Below are 26778 nucleotides of genomic sequence, written 5' to 3'. Positions count from 1 at the left end.
GGAAGACACAAAGTTTGGAGGGAGATAAAACAAAGGAGCCAGAAAAAGTTAGAAGTAGGGAGGGATAGAAGTTTTGCATATTACCCATATATATTATATTTATTAAAGAAATTTTCAAAGAATAAATAAAGTTAAAAGGAAAAGCAAATTGAAGCTTAGGAAATAACACAAATAATACTCAAATAATACTTTCAAAGATATCTCATTGTACATTTGTATAAAGAGGAAAAGCTGAAACTAATACTTACAGAAGACAGGAGGCATAAAGTAGCATTGGCTGTCTTCCTAACTTCTTAACCAAGGATACCTGTCCTGGGAAGCATTGCACTGTCTTCTATTACTTTGGGGTTAACCTTCAAAGTGTGGGTATCTACTTTTAGATGTACATTGCACATAGCTTATAGGTCAAGATTCTAGAGTAACTTATACAAGTGGTCAGGAGATTCCTTAATCTTGGAAGAATTATTATGAGTAATGATATTGGATTAGAATGTAATGTGAGATCACCCAGTTTTTCAAAAAGATAGGAAATATTTGGAAACTCTAGATAACAAAAACTAATTAATAACTCCAACATAGTCCTAATTTTTACCCTTATCCAAGATAATGGTTTGAACACATCCGTCATCCTAGTCCTTCAACTGACTCCCGACTGTCCAGTGATATTCAAACACATCTCAAATTTGTGTCCCAGGCTGTACTCTCGTACTTTTCCTCCTCCCTCTCTTCTTACCAATCTATTCCTTGCTCGACCTAGAAAGCAGCATCACCTCTCATTGGATTACTGAGGACAGAGCTGGAGCTATCCTTGAAACAGTTTCTTCTTTCTTCACATTCCGTTACTAACATCTGATGACTCTGAGCTGTCTCTTGCCTTCCTTTTTCCACCACCTGGCCAGAAAACCCCACTCATCAATAAAGGATGCCAAGCAACTTATCAAGGAATAATTTCAATGTGCTCATAACCCTAAGGAGCTTGCACCTTCAGACTAAGTATAGTCAATGACCAGAGTCAATTGATTAGTTCTGATTCTGGCAGATGGATGAGTGCCCTCTATGTGGAAGACTCAGTAAAGACTCAGTGGAGATACCCAGTCAGTCCTTACCGGTGAGTAGGCATTTAAGAGTTTCCAGATATTTCCCACCTTTCTGAGAAACTGGGTGATACCGTATTACATTCTAATCCAATATCATCACTCATCATAATTCTCTCTTGTCCACGTGTACAAGACAAGCCACTGGTTCACAGAATATCTGGGTATTGTTGATGTTGATATATATATCAATGTTGGATACCACATGATATAGAGATAATATATTAATTGCTTATATATTATGTATAATATTAATATATAGTATATAATGCATATTAGATAATATATGTTATAGTGTCCAACATTGATAATGCCTCTGAACCTGAACAACAGCTGAACACTGGATTATTATAACGTTGTTTTGAAAATAATGGAAAAATACAAATAAGAGATTATGTATTACTCCTAGAAGCTTTTATTTATGCTATCTCCAGAAATGGGAACCCAGTGCAAGCTAAAAGACCATGGACAGCATGAGCTAGCAGTTCCAACCATGGAAAACTGCAGTAAATTTACACGAGAATTCTGGATATTTTAAAAAGTTAAGTCCAGGAGATTCGAAAAGTTTCTAAATACAAGTACTCAAGTAGGGAAAATAATTTCTTTTGTTTTTCCTTTTCCTTTAAGTCTTAGTATTTTCTTTAGTAATAAATCATGAATTTTTAAGTTGCCAAGCTCCAACCTCCTCCTCTACTGCCCATCATGCCTTTAAAAGTTTAAAGGAAATGTCTTTATGTCTTTGTTACTGGCTTCGCATCCTGGTTGCCCCTCGTGTATGAATTGGTTACTTGAATGTTTCATGCTTCAGTTTCTTCTGCTGAAAACAGGGTAGCAGAGAGTCCTGTCCTATGGGTCACTGGGACTACTTAGGATGACAGGTTCCAGTACTTGGAGCTGAGCCTGGCACACAGTGTATACTCAGTATGATTAAGAACAATGACTTGCTTGTGTCATCAGGTCCACAGGCTCAGCAAGTCTTCTGCTTTCCTTTGTGTCCTTGACCAAGTCACTTGAAATCATTTTCCTCAAGGTCCTAGAAGTCTGACTCTCTGGCCATTCCAACTTCTGGCCTTGATTATATAGTCAATAGACAACACTCTAGCCTTCTGTCCTAGCTATGTTTTTGTTTCTGCCATAAAACTCCATGACTGAAAACTACTCCCAAAAGGAAGAGTTTATTTTGGTTTATGGTTCCAGAGGAAAAATCAGTAGTGGCAGGAGAAGGCATTGCAACAGGTTGGAAGAGCTGTCTAATCACATCTCTTTACACAGGAAGACGAGAATGCAACCTAGAAGTGGGGCAGAGCTATATTCCCAAAGTCCACCCAGCTTCCAGTGATGTACTTTTTCCAGCATGGCCCAGCATCTGTAATGTCCCATAACCTCCTCAAACAGTGTCACCAACTGGGGATCAAGTATTCAAATATCTGAATTTGTGGGGAGCATTTCTCATTCAGACTACTACACCTTCTTCTATGCTCACGGTGGCCACCTGTCAGTTCATAAATACACACTTAAAATTCACTTTAGTAGCATCCAATTCAATACAACTCATCAATTCACTGTGAGTGGTTAATTATCCCCATTCAGAATAATCTCCTGTGATTTCAGACTTGTATAGCACTTGGCATTCCTAAGACAAATAGAAAGGAAGCATGGGGAATCTTCCTCTCTGAGATTCTTCCAAATCTTAACACATTCTGTCATTGTACATCTTTTTTAGTGGAGAGAAAAAGACACTATCCCCTTGGGGGCTTAAAGGGATTTTTCCTTAAATCATGAAGAAAAGAATGTTTAGCCAGTTGCTGGAAAATTCACTTGTATTAAGTGGGTCTAATTATTCTGCCCTTGAGGGAGGAGTTTCTGAATGCTGGCAAGCCTTCCCTGGAGGTTGCAGCAGGCAAAGTACTCAGCTTTGGTGAAAACAAGAGTGTGGTTGTTGCAAGGTTCAAAGAACAGCAAAACAAACAAAAACACCAATTACGATTCTGTGGAGGTACAGTCTTTTCTATTTAGTCAAAAGTAATTGATTTCCCCTGGAGTGTCACTTACACTATAATGATTATTGGAAGGGAGACAACGGAGTGACATAAACAGAAAATGAAATGGGCTGCAGATCTTAGCGGATCTGGACTGCCTCCCTCGGAGGCAGAGCTGGAGAAATACAATAAATGGAGGCAGGATGGTTACAGCATTTTCTTTATATTTATTTCTTCTGTCAGTATATTTATTTTGAACTTTAAAAAGAGTTTAAAAACAAGTTTTAATTATACATTATGTGTATGTTTGTGTGTACACACGAATGTGTGCTTCTAAGTTCAAAGGGCATTAGATTCCCTGAAAGTGGAGTTATGGGTAGTTGTAAGGTCACAGAATGGGTACTGTAAGCTAAACTCTAGTCTTCTTCAAGAATGGTCTGAGGTCTTATTCATTTTTCCATGTTAATTCTTCAATTTATTATTCTGTTCTTTGCTTAAGCAGAAAGAAGAGGTGAGAGTGGACAAATAAAATAGTGCATTCAAGTTACTTTGGGGGAAATTTTCTACATTTCATTGAGATTGATTTACTATTACAGGTAAAAGGCTGATTAACTCAACAGTGTATCCGAAAATATACTGTATTTCAGAAACCTGTGGCTTCACAATTGAAGTTTTTCTAGATACAGTAAAATCTCAGTCGATTTCTATAGGCAGTTGAAACATGAATGAAAGTTGAAATTTTTATTGAAAGTTATGTGGTGACTCACGCCAGTTGCAAACTGGGGCAGGGCCTAAATTATTGTAACTTTAGTCATAGAAAAATTTTTAAAAATACATTTATCACACTGTTACATTACTCTGAATATTACCTTCATTCTTTCTACATAAACCTCTGAAAAGTATTAAAAAAGAACCACATTATTTCTTGGTGGAAAAATCCTTAAAGATATGGAATAGAAATGCTTCAGTTTTCCCCATCTCTGCCCTAGGTCTGGGAAAGAGAGATTTCTGGGAAGAAACTGATAATTCAGCGGTTATATTTCCTTCAGAAGTAAAACTGTTTCTTTATTGATATTCCACCAGATCTTCAGATACACAGCTTCAGATCCAACCCTGATCTCACTTCATTACACATTTGCTTATGCTATGTTTATGTGTGTGCTTCTTCCAAAGAACTGTAGGACTCTACTATTTTCTGGCTTATCCTGTCTTGGTCACACAATAACTTGAACAGCCTTGACTTGTCATGTGCTCATGTTTTTATGTGTCTCTATTTTCTTCAGTTGCATTTAAATGGCCTGTTCATCAGTCTTTGTGTCATTGGCCATCCATAAAATGGCTGTGCCCATTGAAAATTTTCAGAAAAGATGTATTGCCTCGAGTTTGGGTTCTTGGATGGTGTATATATATATATATATATATATATATATATATATATATATATATAATCTCAACGATTTGCTGAACTTAGATTTTGATATAAATTTTGTCTTGTTTCTTTTTGGTACATCTGTATGTTCTTTTCTGATAGAATTTCTTCAGCCAAATGGTCAGCATTGTAAACACACAGGAGGAAAGTCCTTTTATCTCTGTCCTTCTCAGGAAAAAACAAATCTGTTCTTTTACTTTGTTCTAACTGACTGAAACAGCCCCTGAAAGCATCTCTTTGGTTGTAATCCCATTTCTGCATGTTCAACTCACGCAGTGTTTAAGAAACTGTTAGGTCTGCCAAGAAGACAAATTACTGGTCTTATTTTATTGGAGACAGAAAAAATACTGTAGACCATATTAGTGTTTAGGATGTGGTCCTGCAAGTTCTGTGCCACTATTGCATTGGTATATTCTGCAGGAAGGGCAGATTGTAGGCTAAAGGTTTTGTAGTTGGGATGCTGTTCGCATTTCTCTTTTGATAGCTTGCAGAGTATTTCCTCACCAAAGAGACCAGAACATAGGGGTGAAGGCTCCATGTGGACACCAGTTCTGCCTCTCATGTTAAATGAGTGGTGTGGATGTTGTCCTCAGCAACAGGGCCCTGCTGTCAGTTTGTAGAAAGCAATCCTCTGTCTTAGCATCAGTCTGGGGTGTTTGGGGATTTCTATGAGACCACTTTGGTGAACAATTCAATTGAATGCAGCCTAGTCCCTCTACAGGAAGTCTTGCCTGGCTATAAGAGATGGCCAATTGAGACTTAGTGTACCCCATTACTAGAAACCTTCATTGGGATCACATTCATAGATGTCAGGAAAGAGTTGATGTCTGACTTGTTTTAAGGTCCATTCCATGAGAAGGGATCCACACCTGACACTACTTGGGTAACCAAAAACCAGAGGCTGAAGAGCCCAGTGACCTACGACAGAACCAAACATGACTGGTATAAAAAGTGAATCAACAAAATGATTCCTAATGATATTCTGCCATACTTATAGATGAATGCCTTATCCAGTCATCATCAAAAAGGCTTCCTTCTGCAGCAGATGGGAACAGATGCAGAGACCCTCCACCAGATATTATGCAGAGATAGATAATAGGTAGATAGAAAGACTAAATTGGAGGTATCTATCATTCCCCACCCCCTAGAGCTCAGAGAATCCTGCAGAAGTGGAAAATTTGTAAGAAGTAGGGGAGTTGAAGAATATTAGGAGAACATGGCCCTCTGAACCAACTAAGAAAAGCATATGCAAGTTCACAGAGACTGAAACAGCAAGCACAGAACCTGCATGGGACTACATAGGTCCTGTGGATATATAGTATAGCTATTAGCTTAGCATTTTTATGGGACTCCTGACTGAGAGAATGAATGAGTCTCTGACTCTATTTCCTGCTCTTCGGGCTCTTTTCTTCCTGTTGGGTTGCTATGTCTAACTATGATATGGAAGTTTTGCTTCATATTATTATATTTTATTTTGTCATGTTTGGTTGTTATTTCTTAGAGGACTTTTCCTTTTTTCATGAGAGCCCAAAAGGGAGTAGATCCACAGGGGAGGGGAAGTGAGGAGAAACTAGGAGGAGTAGAAGGAGGGGAAATTATAATTGGGATGTAGTGTGTGAGAAAAGAATTTATTTTCTATTAAAAAAGAAAGAGTTTCTCCATAGCAAGGTAACAATTAAGTTAAAATGATGCTTTCATTCAAACTTTAGAATATGAAATTTGAAAGCAGCATATCTAAAGAAAAATATGCCCTAAAATGCTTTCTTGTTCACAACTAATCGTATTTTACAATTTCACACAAGAGTTATATGATAAATATATTTTCTGTCATTTGTGTACATATTTTAATAATAGTAATCCATGTCACTATTGGTATAGCCATTATGTGTGATATATTTACATAGAAAATATCTCTGAATGTATATATGTCATTGAATATAAGTGCTTTTCTGTACTGATAAAATTAAAAACTAAAGAGTGAGTAAAACAAAAAGGATATATTCTAGAATTATTGAAAACAGGGAATGCATACGGAAAGATTAAAGTAAAAAATTGAGATTAATAACTTGATTGTAATAATGTTTTAGTTCCTTATTGCTTGCCCAAATGCTCTTTTGTTCAAAGGAACACCAGGAATGCCAGGGATGATTGATCTTGGTCCTTTCCTGCTTTGCTTTCTGTCAAAACACACACTTTCTTTGCTTTATTGATTGGATAGTGTAGTAGGGTTGACCTCAAGCATGACAGTGCAAGGAGACTAGCTGGTCTACCTTGTGATGAAATATAAGAAATATAAAATAGTAACAAACCATTTAGGGTCCCTGGAAATGACCCTAAAGGCAAGAATTAAGTGAGAAAATGTATCTTCAAAAATTATGATAATTCAATGCAACATGCACACACACAAACACATGAAATATGAACCAGGAACACTGCTTCCTTCTCCTTCCCACCTCAGAGAGGTAGAGAGTTTAGACTGATCCTGTATAGCTCTGTTTAGTTCTAAGGTGAAGCTGCAGGACTTTAGGATTTCTCATCATATCGCTAACTTCCTGTTGCTGAGGCTGTTTGGGACAGTTTTTGCTCAATCTTCCCTTGGGCATGACTGAGAACTAGTGAGACCTTGGCAGTCTGGATAAGTCCATGGGGTAGTGTTCCATGTAAGCAGAGTCAGAGAGAGGAAATCTCGAGTGATTATTTTACCTTCCACAATGTGCTCGGCTCCCTGAATGGTGGACTCGGAGTCTCAGGAAGATTTGTGCATTGTTGAAATTCTGGTGGAGGCTGATAGGTTTTGCAGGAAACAGTTGGAAGGCAGTTGCAAGGTAATTGAGAGAAGACATTCTGGGTTCTGCACAAATATTTTTGGAAAAAGCCATGATTGAATGAATTTGTTTGTAGAGGAATTCATTCCCCCAGAGGATGGTTGGAAATATTCAGTCTGTCTACAATTAGTGAAGTTCAACAGCTTAAATGAACCTTGAAATTACTATTAAGTGAAAAATGCAAACATCAAAAGAGGTCATGTGATTCTACTTTCATAAGAGTCCAGAAAAGAGAAACATATAGAGACATATGCTGATTAACTTTGTGCTGAGAGTGAGGAAAAGAATGGCCTCTATCACCCTTGGAGGTGATGAAAGTGCTTTAGGGTCTGGAGAAGTAGGTTAATTGTACAACATTTGTCTGGGAATTCTGTGTCCTGGGATAGATCCTCTGCACTGCAAAAGGAAACCAAAATCTTATTCTCTACCATGGTTATGGTTGTGCATACCAGTACAACTGTATACTAATAATCACTGAGATACACCTGTTAACTTGGTGAACTTCCTACTGTCTAAACTGCATCTCAAAGCTTTCTTTGGCTTTGTGGGAACCTAGTCTGTTTGGATCCTCACCTTCCTAGACCTGGATGGAGGGTGGAGGTCCTTGGTCTTACCACAGGGCAGGGAACCCTGACTGCTCTTTGGACTGGAGAAGGAGGGGGAGGAGGAAAGGAGGAAAGGAAGGGAAAAGGGAGGAGGGGAGGAGGTGAAAATTTGTAATAATAATAAATAAATAAGTAAATAAATAAAAACAAATTTTAAAAAATGAGGCCAAAGTAAAGCAGGATGGCAATGAAATGCAAAGAAATGCTAATGGTTATAATATCTGTAAGGTGTTTCTGATTTGGGGAAGTAAGGGGTACAAGTTGTAGCAAGATACTGTTTTGTGGAGGAAGGAAGGTATGGTCATCAAGTCCTCCACAGAATTTGGGTACATCACACTTAAAGGTTTTAACTTTGGGGATAGAGAATCAATTTGCAGTGATCTGCCTGACCTCAGCTAAGTTGTCTCGTTGCATGGGACTTTTTTTTTTTCAATCTTAAAACAAGGGGAGGGAAGTTGCACATGCAATGCCAAGTTCATCTACTGAAAAATGCTCTGATTTGTGAAGCAAAGTAGGTTTGCAAAGGAAAAGACTTATTCCATATAGAATTTTTTTTAAAGGCTTCAGATGTATTTTAATAAGGTGATGCTACATTACTGCTCTATTTCTCAGAAAAATTTCAAATTGAAGGTATCAGGAACAAATCAAACATAGTACACCAATAAAAAATGCATAGCATAACTACCTAAGATAGGCAAGGCTAAGAGCTACTGTCAGACCTTCAACACACAGCAACCCTGTTTCCAAGATTGTACTAGGCCTATCAAGAAAAGCTGTGAACAGCAATATCAGACAGAAAAGGGCATTCAGTCTTGAGTAGTCCTTACCCAAGAAAAACATGGAGGCAAGTTAACACAAGACTTTTTCTTTTTTTTAAAGATATACTAAAATGAAAACCTCTAAGAGAAAATGTCTTCCTTAGGACATGAAGGGGTTATATATGAGATATAACAGAACCGTATGTATGTTGTAACCTCTGCGGACATTTGTCTGAATTCTCACCTGGGAGTGAATGGAGGAATTGGGCTAGGTCATTGGAGGATGTTTTGGTTTTGTGGTATATATGTGGCAGTGTCTCTGGGGTTGGGGGAATAAAGATGAAAAAGTAATTAAAACATGATGAATGAAGGAGGGAGGGATGGAGAAAGCAAGGAAGGAAAGAAGGAAACAGGAATGATCAAGATTAATGGAGCGCTCTACGTTCACTTTGCTATGGTTCAAGGCCCTCAATAATCAACACATTTCAGGAATGCACCAGACAGACTTGAGAAAGCAATATACCACACTTTGATTTGTTAAATAACACCCCTCCCTTGCCCTCTGCCTCCAAGCATACTCCCTAGAGTATTACAGGCAGGGAAGACCTATCTATTGGGAAAAACCCCTAACACTTTTCCAGGGTAGAATTCTGGCTAGTCCAAAAAGAACCTTTCTTTTAAGGGTTGCGGGAAACTAGACGCTGCAACTTTTATTTAGTATCGGCGGCGTTTATTTGGAGCAAATTCAGCTCCAGGAGCTGGACGGTTGAAAGCAGGAGGATTTCCACCAATTGCTCCAATTCCTTCCATTGTAGCAGCTTGGCCGAAACGTTCAGTTGTTGGTGGGGTCAATCCCAAAGTTCCATCTGGCATCATAGTGGCAGGTCCTGGAGGAGCTGGGGTCCCAGTTGGCACAGGAGCAGGGGGCATGGCACCTCTATTGTTTATGCCCATAGCACCTCCCATAGCCATTTGGCCCATCCGTATCTCGTGTTCTCTCGCATCAGGGAAGGTTCCCTTGAATCCTTCCTGCTGTCGCCGCATCATTTCTTCTTGTTGCCGCCACATTTCTTCCTCACGGCGCCTGCGTTCCTCCTCCTGCCTGAGCTCTAGCTGCTTTCGTTTCTGAACTTCTTGGTTATGCAGCTCCTCCATTCTCCGAAGCTCTTCTTGACGCCTCATCAAATCCTGCCTCATTAGCATAACCTGGTGCTCACGGCGTGCTGCCTCCATCTCCATCTCCAGCTTCTCACGAGCCTCCTTGGTGTTGCGGTCCACTTGATCCTGCTGTTGCTTCTCCATCTCAATGAGTGCCTTCCAGCGCATGGCATGCTCATACTCAAAGGACCCTGGCTGTGCAAATCTGGGTGGCTGTTCTCGCTCCTTGTGAAATTGCTGGTTTTTTATAACCAGCTTCTCTGGAAGTCCCTCCTCATCATCTAACTGGTCCATAGGTTCCACAGTCACAGGCCGAGGAAATGTGGTTAGCAAGAAGGAGCCTTCACTGCATCTGTCCAGAGCTTTCCGAGCAGCTGGCTTCCCTGAGAACTCAACAATGCCTTTCCCTGAGGGCCTTCCTCGGTCATCTACAATGACCACAGCCCTCTCCACCTGGCCAAACACAGAAAAGGCTTCTTCCAGCAGTTCGTTGGACACATACTGAGGAAGGTTGCGGACTGTAAGAGATGCACTATGACAGGCAAAGCGCACACGTAGCTGCTTTCCACGGAGTGGCATATTATCCAACTCCACTTTGGCAATTTCCGCTAGGGTTCGTGTTTCCAAGCGAATAAAGCCAAAGCCTTTATCCTTATGAATGAAAACCTCGCCTGCTTTCCCATATTTCTCAAAAAGCTTCCTCATTTCCTCCTCAGTAATGTCAGGAGGAAGATTGCCCACAAAGAGACGGCTTCGTTGGGTGAAAGTCTTCTTCCCTGGTTTCCTAAAGTTCTTCAGGTCAATGGTTAAACCTTCATTCTGGCTGCTGGCCTGCTGTCCATTTGCAGGTATTGGTGGGGGTGGTTGCTGCTGCTGCTGCTGCTGCTGCTGCTGCTGCTGCTGCTGCTGCTGCTGCTGCTGCTGCTGGTGATGTTGATGGTGCTTCCTTGGAGTATGGTTCTGCTTCTCCAAGTTAAAGGTTTTATTGCTCTGCATGTTTGCACCCTTGACTTCGATTTGAGCACAGCAAAGTGTATGTCTCCCAATCCTAACCCCGACTTCCTCTGCCCACAGTTCTTTGCTCAGAGTAACGGTGACGCTGCACGGCCTCCACCGTCCCGAGAAAAGAGCGCTCGACCGCCGGAAACGAGTCCATATAGAATTTTAAAAAGGATTTTGGATGCTGGACATAGAAAATCCTGTAATTCTGATATTCAGGAGAACTGTAGCACATTTGAGACCATTCTGTGCTACAATGAGAGCCCTAAGCAGGTATATGGTAGAGTTAGAGACCTGTCACAATAAATAAAACAGTCTGAAACAAAACAAAAAATGAAGGTAGTGGAGATTGGTACAACCACCTGCTTTGCATTGTATAATCACCTTTCCATTTTCATTTTCCCTCCTTAAAACCTCTTACTCTTATGGTCCTCCTAGTTTTATGACCTAATACATGTGTGCAGTTGCACACACACACACATACATACACACACACACATTCAACCAGTGTTATATGACTGCCTTCTATGACAGATACTGTTCTTTCTAGCTAACAAGAATTAATTGTACCTAGTAATAAAATTCATTGTGGTATTTACACATGGGTATACAGAGTGCATGGGTAAAATTCAGCTTCCTTTATCTGGCTTGACATTCTTCCTGTCTCTTTTTGAAATTAAAATTTATGTTTATATATAAAAATACAAAGCAGTGGGTTTCATTACAGCATTTTCAGACTTAGGTTGTTTTTATTGATTCTTTCCTTTTCCCATGGTCTCCTCATGGTGGTATTTTTCCAGCTTCTCAGTAATGTTTTTATGCCACATAAAGTTCATTATCTGCTCTTGTCCTACCTTCTTCCTTAAGACCTCTTATTTCACTCTTATGGTCTCCTCTCTAGTGTCGTGACCACACCATATCTGTCTGTCTGTCTGTCTAACCATCCATCTGTCTATCTATTATCTACCTGCATATATGTACATATATTTACACACAAATTTATATCTATAAATTGAAGTCTACCATATGTAATAAGATTAAAAATTTCTATTTTTTTCTGTGCCTGTCTTATTTTGCTTAATAGCGTGATTTCCAGTTCCATCCATCTCCCAGCATGTGATTATGTTTTCCTTTATGAATGAATGAAATTCCATTGTGCTGGTGTTTCCATAACCATGAATGTGGGTGGACATCTGATCAGATACCCTATCTTTTCTATTGTGACCAGTGAGGCAATAAACACTGATATACACGGATCTCTGTGGTAGGCGTCTGAGCTCTTTGGTATACACAGATGGTATAGTTGGGTCATGTGGTAGCTCTACTTTTAGTTCTTTGAGAAACCTCCATAATGTTTTCCATAGTGGCTGCCATCAGTTTCCATTGCCACCTACATACTACCTGTGTCAACCCCTCAGTTCCTCTGAGGACATATGGGAGCTCATTTGGCCAAGCATATTCTTGGTTAGCTACATCACTATCACAGCTTTCCTGAAGTGTGCTCTATGGACCACTTAAGAGTTATTTGAGTTGGACTTCCTTTGAGAGTTCCTGGTTTATTATGTGCATGTGAATGTCTAGAATTAGAGGCACAGCATGCAGCATTTTCAAAACCAACCTGAATTTAGAAAAACTTCAACAGATTTACTTCCTATAGAATGTTTCCTGAAACTAGGGTTGTGAAAAGCTCCCTTTGAAAAATGATATGTAGTTGACTTTAGTAGGTTGTGATCATACATGACTCCAATCACAGCAGTTGGAAGGTTGAGGCAGGTGAAATGTTATATGTCAGAGGCCACAGCCTGGGCTATGTAGCAAATACCAGGGTAGCCAACTGGAACTAAATAGAAAGATTATCTAGCAAAACAAACAAAAATGTTTGTGTGTGGAGTCTTACAGGTTTAGAGTTTTTAGCATTGTTAAGCCAGGGAGAAAGCTTAGCTGGTAAAATGTTTGCTGCACAAGTGTGATGATCCTAGATCAATCTCTAGAACCCATATAAAGAAGCGAGGCTTCATGGTCTATGTTTGGAATGTCAGTACACAGGAGGCAGACATGGGTAGATCCCTGGGAATTGCTGGCCAGCTAGCTTAGACAAATCCAAATCAATGATGCTATAAAACCAACCAACAAACAAAAAAACAAAAAATAACAACAAAACCACCACAACCACCAAAATACCAAGGTGTCCAGAACCTGAAGAATGACACCTGAAATTGCTCTCTGATCTCCTTTGTGGTGCATTCATACATAGGAGCACATGTGCATGCACACTTGCACACACACACTTTTGATGACTTTATAGTTTTATATTTCAATTATAGAATTATAGACATTTGAGAAATCTTTAAGGTTTGAGAATTTATTAATGATGGTATTATGACAAATTGTGGAGGTGATATTTTGGGTGCAACTGAACTTGACACCTCTCAAATTGTGATGACATGGTGATTGGTGAGCTATGCGAACAACTATGGCCAAGGCCTTACAATCACAGCCCAAATGATAAAATAGAGGTGCTATTCCCAAATCCAGAAATAAGTCTTAGAAAGGAGGTGATGATGTTATGTTAGTTCATATAATTTCCTCCTAAATGGTGGAGAGTTGTGTTTCATTTAATTGTATGTGGAATTTTTAAAGAGCAGCTCCCACGATCCTGAGGCTTCTCCAACCCCTGTTTTTTGCCCAGTGTTTGCTTCCAGCAGAAGTCTGCATGCATGCAGAAAGCATGGTTTTCTACTCCACCTGCCAACAGTTCATTCTCCTGGGATCTGCAGTCATAGGAAAGGCCTAAACGCCAAAAGAAAGTTGCCAATTGCATCATTCACAGTTATAGATATATTGTTTAAACAGCTCTTTAACATTGAACTACTACTGATTATTTTTGCATTTTATTGCTGGAGGAAATGTCTATAACATTTACCTTTCATTCCCTATTCTATGCAGTCATGATCCCATTGAATAATTCTCCGTTTTCTTTTCCTGTCTTTACTGGGTAGTTATTGAGTATCTATCAGGGCTGGGTATCGTGGTGATGCAGTGGGGGGGGCAGTGCTAACACTCAAAGCGGTTGCTGAATGCTGGGAACAGGACAACATATGCATTTTAGATGAAAATGCCTCTAGACTTGAACATATATAAGTCCTCAAATAAAGACTTCAGACTTTCTTTTTTTGAGTTCAGGAGATAGGGAGGCTTTTTGTATTTCTTTCATGCTTAGTACAAAGGTGTTTTAAAACCTGCTGCGTCCGATGCCAGTTTGGGTTGTGACACAAAGAAGCAGGATGTCTTGGGGCTAGCTGATTGATTCTGTGCTTCTTCCTTCCAATCTGGAGAGAGTGGTGATGTGAAGTAAGACACTGTTAGAGGTTAGCCACTCACTGGGACACAGCAGATACTGGTTACATTTCATCCGTGGGATTCTTTGCTTGAAAAAACCTTTGACTTATTCATTCAAATCATGAGCCTATGAAGCTTCTGTTCTATGCCAGAAACTATCAAGCATTGCAGCAACTCTTGCCATTGTGCAACTTCAGTTCTAGTTTCTAGGGGTAGGAATAGTGGGAGACAAGGGAAAAAAGAAGCATTCAAATTGCAGTTAGTTTATGAAAAGTTAGGGAGGCTCACAGGCCAGAGCTGTGTGGGATACAGCTGTGGTGGAGTGGTCAGGAAAGACCCTTTAGGGCATACAGAGCCTTTGTGGCGAGTAACATTTTCACAGTGTGCGTGGGAGTTCTGCACATCAACTATCCTGTATATCAGATATTTACATCATGATTCATAACAGTAGCAAAATTACAGTTATGAAGCAGCAATGGAAATAATTTTATGGTCCATGCCAGTGTAACATGAGGAACTGTATTAAAGGGTCACAGCGTTTGGAACCACTGTTTTCGGGAGTAGCATTTGGGTAGAGTAGGAAGGTGAGAAATTGCCAAGAGAAGCAGGAAGAACATTCTTGGCAGTGAGGAAAGGAATGTAAAGAGCTAAGGAGTAAAAGCTTGGATTCAAAGTGGGTCTATGGAGTCTGGAATTATTGGTGATCAGAAAGAGTGCATGAGAGGCATTGGGCTATGGAAGAGGCATACAGAGCAGTTCAGGGGTGACTTTGTACTCATGTCAAAACATGTGATCTCTACAAGAGAGAGAAGTTTGTTTTCTTCCTTCTGTTGGCTCCCCGGCAGCTAGAAAAATGTCAGTCATCGTCAGATGTTATGAAACGTGGGCTGAATAAATTTAACTCTAAGAGAAATCCTAAGCATCTCTGTTCTGTGCTGATTTAAAAAGCCTCTCTTGCTGTCAACGCTGGGGATGGAGCCTGGACTCACCTCAAACCAGAGAATGAGGAGTGGTGGGAGCTTTTTCCGGGAGCTTAGTCCAGATGAAAGTGATGATGGCTGGAGCTCTGATGGTGGTGCACTAAGGGGAAGTGACAACGTTACAGCCATGCTTCAGGGACTGAATCACTAGCACCAGGTGATGAGCTGATACTAGAGATTGGACTTGGTGACACAGAGAGAGTAGAGTCTGCTGCAGAATAATCCTTTTGAACATTGTGAAAATATGTCCTTCTCTTTGTTAACAGAAAGTTGATTGGCCAACAGCTAGGCAGGATTTTGGGGGCAGAGAGAATGTTGAGAAAAAGGAGGGCAGAGTCACCTGAGTTGTTAGGAGAAGCAGTGAGAGCAAGACATTCTGGAGGATAGGTTAAGACGTGAGCCACATGGCAATACATAGATTAATAGAAATGGGTTAATTTAAGTTATAAGAGCTATATAAGAGTAATAAGAAGAGCTTTCAGTGAGCATTTATAAGTAGTATTAAGTCTCCATGTTGGTTGTTTGGGAACTGGAGGGTGGGAAAGAAAAGCGTGACCACAAGGGTCTATGAGGGCCTTGGAGGAAGGTGTTTGTTTAGTTCACTGCTTTCTACTTGTTTGTTTTGAGACTCCAGTGAGGGATCCAAGTGGAGGTGTTCAGGCTATAGATGAATTTTCCATGCCTGGGGCTCCATAACGCAGCTGAGCATGGCACAAAACTTCTGAATGTAACGCTATGAATGAGCTTACCACAGAGAATACAGATGCACGGCAGAGAGGCCAGAATTAAGAATGTGTGCTCCAACATTGAGATTAAGAAAAAAATTGAGACTGAATCTCTCTACATTCCCCAGGGTGGCAATTCTGTCTCAGCCCCTGGTGTAGCTGGAATTATGGGTACAAGTTAGCAGTTCAGTTGCCGAAGACATTCTTTAGAAGAACATAAATAGTTTGTGCATTTATGGGTACCAATTATGAATGCAGATGCTTAGTTATACCCCTGCTCCCAAAGCCCTTACTTGTCCTTCAGAATGCTGATAATAAGGGTTTCACCTGTCCGCAGGTGTCTGACAGATTTTCTCCAGGGAACCTGACCAACATGAGCCTAGACTCTAATGACCCAGCTGGGTCTTCTGCTGTGATGATTACACTTTTCGCCACTCTTGTTCTTCTCTCTCCAGAATCAAGCTGCTCCCAGGAGCTGCTTCCTATCTGGTTATCAGAACTGTTTGTTCTTCTTCTGCTCGTCTCTAGTATTTGTTTGGGGGAACGAGATGCCTTTCTAAGACTGTGTGTTCTTCTTGAAGGAGCTCCACCGCTTCTCATGCTCAGGGGTGTGATAAGGAGTGTGGCCACGACAGGCAGGTTTCCAGATGACCCCTTGCCTATCATGACACTCATATTTTTTTATGTCTGTCTTTGTTTTCTAACTTAAACCAGTGATTCTTGGTGGATGATTTGTCCTCTTTCCCAGTATGCAGACTTAGAGAAATGCCTCAACTGTTTACCCATAATGGTTCTTTTTCCTGACCTGGTGAAAAACTAGCAATAGCAGGCATATAGGAGTGGCTATAGCTTAGGTTTGGTTATGGATAAAGTTCATGCTGTGGTCTGAAGATGGAAAGTGGCTATTTTGTGTTTAATTTTATTTTCTAGTCTAAAGCTAATACAGCCATACAAAAGAGTTTAAAACTGAGAAGAAAGAGGAAGTCCTTATGCATTCAGGGCACCCAGTGACCCTTTGCTAGAGCCCCTTTATATTCTGAAGGTGTATTGCTTTTTTGTTAGGCAACTTCCACACCATTACCAGCTCTGAAGAGAATGCATCCATATACCGTGGTGGTGGCGGTGGCGGCAGTGGTGGTGGAATGGATCTGGCATATGCAGTCCACTGACAGGCAAACTTTTACCCAACAGACACATAATAGCATTTAGGAACCCAGCAGATTTGGGGAAAACTATGAATTTGGAAAAAGAAATGCAACAGCTCACTCCTCTCATCCTCATGCTCCTTCCAAAGTTTTTGTCAGTGTCTCTCATCCAAGCTCAGAGGCTCCCTGGAATTTTCATAATTTGAAACCTTAAAGTGAAATGTAATTAATATCTGAACACATTCCAGTTAAATCCTATCATTAATTTGCTGGTATTCATTCGTTATTATATTTTATTTCTTTCTGTGTTCTCCTTTTTACTATACATAAAACAGAGAAAGCATTTTCCAACTTTTTAAACAATGGGCATTTGAGAAGTGACCCTAGACAGCTCGTAAAGTGTCCTTTAGCCTTGGGGTGGTCAGCAAGAAAGATGTAGATAGACCTTCTTGGCTTTCTTTCTGTGCTAGGCTACAGCCCTGTTCTCACTGAGTTTCCCTGCGCCCCTTTCTTCCAGTTCTCATGGGCTGTCATTTCATCTCACGTAGAGCAACATACAATGAAGCATCAAGTTAGTGATTTCTGCAATGACTCTTCTGAGGGGGATTTGATTGTTGTGGGTAAGAGTGAAGAAACCTGTTACTGTTCTTACTTGCTTTTTTAAAAACTTCTCATAGGAGAAGGGATGCCTCTTATGATTGCTTTCCCAAGTGGGAAGTGTCTCCCACACATACGATCAACAAATATTGGCTGTTAAAAACATGTGAAAATGAAGCACTTTCCTGTGCTCTCAAAATTATGTCATACTGAAGTAGAAGAGTATATTTAGATGGGAGCAAATAATTACGTTTGGGCAGGGAAATGGAAGATTTATCTGAGGGCTAGGGAAGAGAAAATTGACATAAGAGGGCTAAGATCAGAAAAGATGAGAGAGGAAATATGAGTGTTGACTTGATGCTAAAATATGTCTGGCTTTTTGCCCTGAATTTGAGAGCTGAATCACAAAGGCTAAATAAGAGCTAAGTACAGGGATCCAGGAGAGGAGGGCTCAGAGGGCTCAGAGAGTAATTGGCAGACAAGTATGAGGTAAAGAAGAAGACAAGTACGGGGCACACTGTCTCCTAGGGTTGTGGTCCTGTTTTGGGGAGTCAGATCTTACCGACTTTCATAGAAGTGATCGAATAGGGGAAGCCACTCCTGATAAGTCTGGAATTCCAGACTGTGACCTTCCCTGACAGGGGCCTCTCTTTTCTATGCAGCCTTACTCCAAGAGGGCATTAGAGGAACGCCATGCTCAGCAAAGATCAGTCTTTGTTTATTTAGGCACAAAGTCAGGGCTAGAGCTGAGATTCTTAGCAAATTCTTGTTTGAAATCCCTGTCAGGCTGTAACAACAATCCAGGTGCCTGTGTGGGTCTTCTCCACACTGCTTCTCACGTAACAAAACTGTCGGGTAAGCCCAAGGGAATTCTCACCTACTGAGTCCAAAAACTAGAATCATTACCCAGATTTTGGAATCTGAGGACTAAGAAAATCCTATCAGTTTTGGCAAGTTTGGTGCCTGAATGGAATTTGTAAAATGAAAGCTTTTCAGAACTGGAGGAAACTGCGAGTCATTCTATACCAATCTTCCATCAATCTCCTTAGCATTGTCTGCTTAACCAGTCGCTCCTTTTATTTCATTGATGCTTAATGGAGGTTATGAGTTCTCTCTCTCCCTCTCCCCCTCTCTTTATCCCTCCCTCTCCCCTCTCTCTTTCGTTTTTTTGTTTGTTTTGTTTTGTTTTGTTTTGTTTCTTGGAGACAGGGTTTCTCTGTGTAGCCCTGGATGTCCTCAACCTAACTCTGTAGGCTAGACTGGCCTTGATCTCACAGAGAGCCACTTGCCTCTGCCTCCTGAGTGTTGGGATTAAAGGCATGAGTCACCACTGCCCGGCACGGGGTCTCTATTTTGTGGAGGTTTTCATCAAGTGTGACATTATGGAGATGTTGTACATTTTTTGAAACTGCTGGAACAGGAGTCTGTGTGAGGGTGTTATGTTACTGATTGATGGGAGAGGTTTCAGAGAACAATTAAGAGAGAATGAAGTCAAACACTCCTAATACTAAAAGAATAACTGAGTTTAAGTTCCATGGCAAGGCTTAGCTGCTTTATTGAAAATAGTGTGTGTGTGTGTGTGTGTGTGTATCCTTTGTGTATTCATTTGTAACCCTTGAAGAGTCGCAGATCAGTGGCATATTCCATATGAAGGAACAAGGTAATGGCATGTCCAGGTCAGAGACAGAAAATATGCTTTCAGATACTTCAGGGAGAGGTCAGATCAGGAACAAACATTGAAATCTCATTATAATCAGATCATAGGCAATTAAAAATAATTATTCCTTTTCCTAGTTGACCTTGTAGGGATATATAAGCTAGAATCTAGTCTAAATAAATCTAAATTGGAGAGTCTAAATCTAATAGCTAAAAGAAAAAATACAGTCCAATCAACTATAGTGACTTGATAAATCAATTAAGTGGCTTGGAGAAAAAGAATCAAAAGTTAAATGAATTTCCTATCTTCTTGCATGATATGTCCTTTTTTAAGATGTAGGTTTCTTCAGTAGAAGACTTGTTGAGGAATGGAAGCAGGTACCCCTAGATAAAGTAGCGACATTTTATCCTCATGCAGCAAGTGAAGTTCTGTGCTATCAAACCCCTATTCTTCAATTGCTGATAATGACTCTGTAAATTATAGCTCTTAGCCAATTCTCAGGGTAGAGTTCATCTTCTGCTTTAAAAGATTTTTTTCCCTTGGAATGTGATTTCTGCTCTTTCAAGGTGCTATATTCTATAGCTATTCCTTTAGTCATTTCCCCCTGATTCCTCTGTAGGGAATATAAACCTCTCTCCTGCAGCCCAATTAAATTTCAAACATTGGCAAAGACAATTTTTGCTAAAGTGGATACTGGCTTTTTTTTTTTTTTTATGAGGGAGTCTTGTCCGTGCATTAGCATGAACACAGAACAGCTTGTTTCTCTCACAGAGTCATCTAAACAAAGCAAGGCAGTGGGTGGGTCTGCACAAAGAGTTCTTGGATTTTTGATAATCAGACAGAGCTACAATTAAAGAATATATAAGGAATAATATTCCATGTTTGAGATCTGGTACTATTTGATAAAATATATTTTTCTTTGAATATTTCTTTCTAATTGAAAGTGATTTTGTTTAGGCATTTTTCATCTTTTCAATATTCATAGGTATAGAGAGACAGACGCTGTTGACTTAAGTAAAAAAAATAGTGAGCAGCATATCTGGTGTACAGAATATTAAACTTTTAACTTAGGTGACTTGTTTTGCTTTTTCTGAATAAATTAACAGATTCCAGAGTGATATACAGGCGTTTTCATAAAACAAACACATAAAAAGGCAAGGAAAACAAGAACAGCAACAAATGCTATTGAAGTTCACTGCAGGAAAGAGCTATAATCATCTTTTATAGAAATCTTTTCTTCAATACCAAGGAGCAGAGCAAATAAACAGATGTAATTCTGCCTGATTTATTAAATCATTTGTTCAACACATAATTGAAGACCCAGGATGTACATTGCCTTGAACCAGGCGCAATGAGTAGCATAAGGGAAATTTTCACTGCAGTTGAAGAAATAAGATACACATGAAAAATTAAACGCAAAGCAAGATTAAGTGCGAAATGAGCTGTGCCCGGGTTCAGATGAAGGAGGATTAAATAAAGAGTGAGCAGCAACAGATGACCTCATGAAAGACACAAACTTCAAGTGTGGCCATGTTAACCAGTGTACATAGCAAGAGGTCAAGAAGAAACTGGCGGCGAATTAAAGAGTCAATATAAAGGCAGAGAGGTAAAGATGCAGTTTGAGAGAAACCCTGTGGAATGCACTCCTCCTCCAGAGGATGAGGAGAAATGTCAGCAAGGGAAGCTATTGAGCTATTGAATTATTTTTGAAATAGGGCCCCATAACATGGTGATGGTGGCATTTTGCCGAGGAAATGACAATTGAGCAGGCTGGTTTGGGGAAAGAAGATTTTATTATATTAGAGAGGGGTAAATGAAGAAACAAAAATGCCAGACTTTAGAGAGCTAGTCCTTCAATCAAAGGTAAAGATGGGGGCAATGCTAGGAGGGTGCTTGCTAGGAGCAGTAGAATATAAAATGATAAGACTAGTTTGAAACTAGTAACTTGCAAGAGGTAATGGCTGTTTCCCACATGGTTACAGTGTGTATATTAGAACTACCTTTTATAAGAACAGACATCTTCCAACTGCCATTTCTTTGATATAAAACAATGAAAATCCATTCAAGGGCTCATCTCTTTTAGTATTGAGTCAGGAGCCAGGAGTCCTGCTTATGGTTCATGCTTAAGAAGGAATTCTTTCTGGCCCTGACAGTTGAATAGACTACTTTTTACCAAAGTATCTGTCTTTTATAGGATCTTAATCCCCAAGCATGCTCCTGGGGGGGGGGGGGGAGAAAGCTCCATAATTGTGTTTGAAAACATCAAGAACTCTTTTATTTGGATATCAAAACTCATCGGCATGGCAAAGATATCCGTCTCATGGAACACTGAAACATCCCTGAGAGCTAAGGTTTGCCAAGCAAGGACTAAGCCAGAAAAAACCTGCTCCTAATTAAAAAAAAAATAACCTAGGGCTGTAGGTGTGGAGAACAAGCTAAGCCAAGCAGCCACACAAGGAATCCAAGGTCAAGAAAAAGAATAATAATTAAAAAGGATAATTAGAGAATTAGAAGTAAGTTCTAGGCAAATGAGATTGCAACCAGTTATGGGACACTGTGAGGAGCGAGTTCAAGACAGGTGGTTTGCAACAGGAGCCCAGACTGACATTCCCTCAGCCAGGTATGGTGTTAGTGAACTCCCTTTAGCTACCACAGTCCTCCGGCTGTGTCAAAGAAAAAGAAATGATTCTATTCAGAGTGTCTACTAGATTGAAAAATTTTGAACCTAGGCTAAGTGTTTACCTTTTCCCCAGGAATTTCAACTCCAGGAAAAATGAAGGATGATCTGGGACTTTTTCTGGATTTGAGGGCTGCGCCCAACTAAAGTAGATTCTGGGATAAGTCAGAAATCATGATTGTTTTCAGGATGAGCAGAATGAACCTGCTTTCCGAGTACTTGGCAAATGCCAACAGCCTGTAGAAATGCTGATTTTTTTTCCCTACTCAGTGTATGAAGTTTAAGTGCCATACCCACTGGAATGAGACCACTGCTAAGCAAAAGGGAGGTTACAGACTAGCTATAAAAATTGATCAGTTTTCCAAATCATTCCCATCCTTCTCTACTGGCTTGATCTTCACAAGAGTCCTGTGCTTGAAAGTGAGTTTTGTCTAATATTTTACACTTGCTAATATCACCAATATTCACAAAAACAGCACCAGAGACATGTTGCCGTTCGTTACTGGGATTGTCTCATTTTGTCCCCAGAGCAATTCTGTGAGTCAGGCATGCACTGTAATTTCTGTCATACAGCCAGTGGCACAAGATGATAGAGTAAAAAGTTATTGGTACCACTCAGGTCTAAACTCAGGTCTCTCAGAGTGGAGACACTAATATTCTATCATTGTTGACTTGCCAGAATCAGTTAAAAGATGACCCTGTAATTGCCACTCTGTGTGGCCCGACTCCTGACCGTCCCTGCCTAGTTTAATGCTTTCTCTGTGGTGACATGCTTCAAGTTCCTAGACCACTTACATTCAATTTATTCTCTCAACTCAGAAGAAACTCTCAGTTGAAGCAAGAGTAGGCGGCAAACAACCTAGATTGGGCCAAATCGGTCATCGTATAATCAAAATAACACTGTTGTGATTGCTTTCCTAAAGACCATGAACTAGAAATCTTTTTCACCCCCTTCCCTTCCTTTTTTTTTTTTTTTTTTTTTCAGATTTGGAAAAGCCACAGAAGATTTTGTACTGTAAAAATGACATAAACTTTAAATTTCAGTGTGTGGGTAAAAAAGTTTTGTGAGGACAGTTTCATTCATTTACCTGCTGTCTGTGTCTGCTTTTATGCCACCACACTTGAGTTAAATGGCTGCCAAAGAGGCCGAATGACCCATAGAGCTGGCTTCTTTCTAGTCCAGACTCTAAGAACAGCACGTAGGTTTTTTTTTTTTTTCCCGCAGAAGAACAGGAAGGAGTCAGAAGATACACATTTCCCACAATAAGCAGAGGGCATGCAAAAGCAGACTTAAACTTGGTTCTTAGCTCTGTCACAGAGGAGCAGCACGGGGGATTTTGCTGAAGCTGTCCAATTTCTCTGTGCTTCTGAAAACAACAACAGGGCCTCCCTTGAATTTCCGTTGCGAGTTTTCAGTGAAACACTGCATGCAGAGCATAAAGCAAGCAGCAGGAGCCGATTGGAAAATGCAATCCACGTGTCTGTCAGTGGCACTTCTGACCGGGTCCGTTTATCCAAGCATGTGCATGTCATATGATAGCAGCGATCTTTGGTGATGGTGGCGCATACGCCAAATGAAGTGAAACTGATGCCAACGAGGTTGGAAGGCAGGATAAAAACACATGGAGGAGCACGGGTGTTTTTCTCTAGGTGAGCAATGCAGCTTTTCCATGGTGATGGGTCAAGCCATTGTAGTCAGTGAAGCTCAGCTGGTCGACCCACCCTTAGCCGATATGACTGTCACTGACATCATTAATTAACTCAGAACACTACAAGGTGAATGAAGAATAACAAACAGAGCCCACAACTTCACCTCTTTTGTCAAAACTCCAGTTTACCCTAAATCTATCCTTATAAGGAAGAATTTAACAATTGTTTGTTCAATCGGAATGTCAGTTCTTGATGTTTTATCTTCTCTTCTGTACACACATAAGTGTGCACACACACACACACACACACTCCTCAAATAATTTTTGTGTTTTATCTTCTTTTAATCAGCACACTTTGTAAAGAAGATAGCTATCCTACTTAGTACACTCTGACCTAAGGCCTCCAGAGAGAATAGATCGCCAGAGCTTTCAAAGGACTGGGCTCATTCCTTTGGGACAGGGGCCAGGAATGCCAACAATCAGCAAGCATTTCTGTTTTATGCATTTCCTCTATTGTATATATCTAATTAGGGCTGTCCAGAATAGGAACCAAAAGCTACGGAGAAACCCTGTCTCGAAAATCAAAAAAAAAAAAAAAAAACCTTATTTCTGCTATTCTGTCTAATGTTCTCCCACTTTTCTGGAAGATAAACACCTCATGTTTTTGTTTCAGCTATGAAATGTTCTTCAACATGGATGTACTTTAGTCATTGATGCATTAGTGTAAGAAAAAAAGTCATCTTGCTGGTCCTTGTGCATTGTACACACACATTTCCCCCAGTCTCTCCTTTCCTTTATCCTTCTCCCTTTTCCCTCCCTTGTATTTTTCTTGTTATCCAACTTTTTCTATGTAGGATGGAAAAAAAAAATCCCTCTTCTTAGGAAGAAATTGCAGACGGAAGACCATCAGGCATGGGAGGGAGTTCATAGGGTAGTGGCACACTACTCAACAGTTAAATCTATAGAGGATATTTGCTTCAAAACTTGAATGCCATTGCTTGGTCCATAGGGTCACAGGGAGAAGTAGAGGAGACCCAGAGAAAGGTGAATTAATGTGGAGAGGAAAGAACCGCATGTCACATGTCACAGTCACCACAGCAAGTGTTAAGATCACTTTAGAAATAGGAAGCAGAGGCTCAGGGAGGGGGTAAACACCTAAAGCCTGGGATACAGATAACTCTGGGGCTGAGGGTGCATTGACTTCCCTGTTTTAGACTGACCTCATACATAGGACTGTCTGTGCACAGCACATCCTTCAGTGTAATCAAGAAGAGCTGCCTCATCTGGGTAGTGTAGCCAAAACACAGAGATGGGCAATGTTTTCTCTTTGAGCTACTGCTTCTGCACAGTTGCTGTAGACTCAAGAGGTCACCGGAGAGTGATAAATTCCAAACATTATCCTAAGAAGATAATCTGAGATTCACAATCCTAGCTTGGAGTGGAAAACCTGAGACTATTTGCTGTCTGAGTTACACTTTTGGTTCTCAGTACCTGAACAACCACACAGCCCAGGTCTGGGGCGCCAGGAGAGAACGCACTGAGTGGGTAGGCTTGATCCTCTGGTTTATATGCCCTGGCTCCTTTTTGATACACAGTGAGAGTTTGGAAAATTCTTTAGTGGTCACTGGATTCCAAATTGCAAAGGGTACAGACAGAGTGAGATATGTCCCAGTTCTTGCCCAACTCTAGGAGAATGTCTACATCCCATTTAAATACTTTTTATTTAATATTTAAATAAATTTTAATGAAATTTAGTTTTAATTAATATTTAAATGAAATTTAAATAAATTTCAGCAAAAATCTAGAGTTGGCATAATTTTCCCTGCTGAGTTTATTATCCTGCTTTCTTTCTCCCTTTCAGCTGTTTTTCTTCTTTTCTTCAGACTGTTTCCACACTCCTCAAGCTCCCCCTTTTGTTCTATTAAAAACAACTCTGGAACCCCAGAACTCCAAAATTATCTGCTAATGTTTCCAAAGCCACAGTCCTGGGTGCCCTTGCCTTGAAATGAACGGTGTGTGTACAGCTGGCTTCAACTAGTTCTTCCTATCTCCAGGTGAAGGTTTCCTAAGTTTTCTACTTTCTATTCCTTTTTTACTTTTCCTTCTTCTCTAGGGAGTGCAGAGATTAGGGGTAAATGTGTCCCCCGAACTGTCCCTGTTTCCCTCCAGATTCAGCTTTCCACACTGGCCTTCCCTGACAAATGCCAATATAAACTCTCACCAAAGCGTCTTGGAAAGGCATAGGACAGAAGCGTCTGGCTGTCTGGCTGGGGGAGTTTGTTTTATTGTGGCTTTTGGTCGGGTCAGAAATATTTCAGCCCGGAAGATATCATTCTAATAGGAAAATAACAATAGTACTCGATGAACAAATGGCAGCCACACAGCTGTCCCCGCGGCGATACTCACAGTTCAATGGCGTTCCGGGGGAGGTCGGATGGAATCTCCGTCACCTTGCTGTCTTGGCAGAGGAAGACTCTGTTAGAGCAATGACAGAGCCAGTGATGACATCCAGTTCCTGAGCCCAGGAGTGTCAGCAAGGAGACCAGGAGCAAGGCCATGCTTATGTATCCATCCACCTGTTTTCTTCCTGCACGGGCAGCGAAAACCTCCTCCACTCTGCCCGACAAGAGAGATCTGCCAGGAGAATAGGCGAAGTCACATGACCCACCAAGGGATGCTTTTTTTCTTAAATATTTTTTTGTCACTTGCAGGCAAGAAAAATTAATGTGTGTCAGTAGTGATTTCTGAGACAACTTAAGCTTCTCCCTTATCCTTCAAAACCTCTAGTTTTTATTCCTTGACCCAAGAATGACAGCCAATAGAACCTTGGTGCATGTTTAGAGTAATTCACAGTATTTTACTGCTCAAGGGTCCCTGCTAGCCACCACTGTCTTCCTCTCAGTAATGCAACTGACCCTCCCCGCAAAGGACAGCCATATGACACAGCTCTAAGAAGGGACAACACGAGGCAGACAGGACCTACCTTTCGTGTTTGGCATCATAGTATTCCTGTGACTTCCCTGATATAAACCACACATCTGGGCTGTAGTCATCGATGCTCTTTCTTACTTGATTAAAAACATGAATAAGCACTATGCACACTTCAGGGAGGTGGGTTAGCCAGCACTAGGTCCCTGCAGGTGGGAGGCATGTGTGATATGG

General features: G+C 40.5%; 2 protein-coding genes across 4 annotated transcripts in view; both read right to left on the bottom strand.

Annotated features, from left to right (window-relative positions):
• The window catches only part of Fshr (follicle stimulating hormone receptor), a 182794-nt gene extending 156554 nt beyond the window's left edge, over positions 1 to 26240 (bottom strand). For all 3 annotated transcript variants that reach the window (XM_050146097.1, XM_050146098.1, XM_050146099.1), the window contains exon 1: positions 26023 to 26240. In XM_050146097.1, coding sequence (XP_050002054.1) covers positions 26023 to 26174 — 152 coding nt within the window. In that variant the 5' untranslated portion in view covers positions 26175 to 26240. The remainder of the gene's footprint in view (positions 1 to 26022) is intronic.
• LOC126504065 (non-POU domain-containing octamer-binding protein-like) lies at positions 9375 to 10989 on the bottom strand. Its single transcript, XM_050146100.1, has one exon. The coding sequence runs from the start codon at positions 10842 to 10844 to the stop codon at positions 9405 to 9407; it is 1440 nt and encodes a 479-aa protein (XP_050002057.1). The 5' UTR covers positions 10845 to 10989; the 3' UTR covers positions 9375 to 9404.
• Positions 26241 to 26778: the final 538 nt, after the last annotated feature.

This window comes from Alexandromys fortis, unplaced genomic scaffold, assembly GCF_014885135.2.
Source record: "Alexandromys fortis isolate MF-2015 unplaced genomic scaffold, M_Fortis_MF-2015_v1.1 scaffold_42, whole genome shotgun sequence".
Lineage (NCBI taxonomy): Eukaryota > Metazoa > Chordata > Mammalia > Rodentia > Cricetidae > Alexandromys > Alexandromys fortis.
The sequence above is the reverse complement of the archived record's forward strand: the minus strand, read 5'-3'. Positions and strand labels throughout refer to the sequence as shown.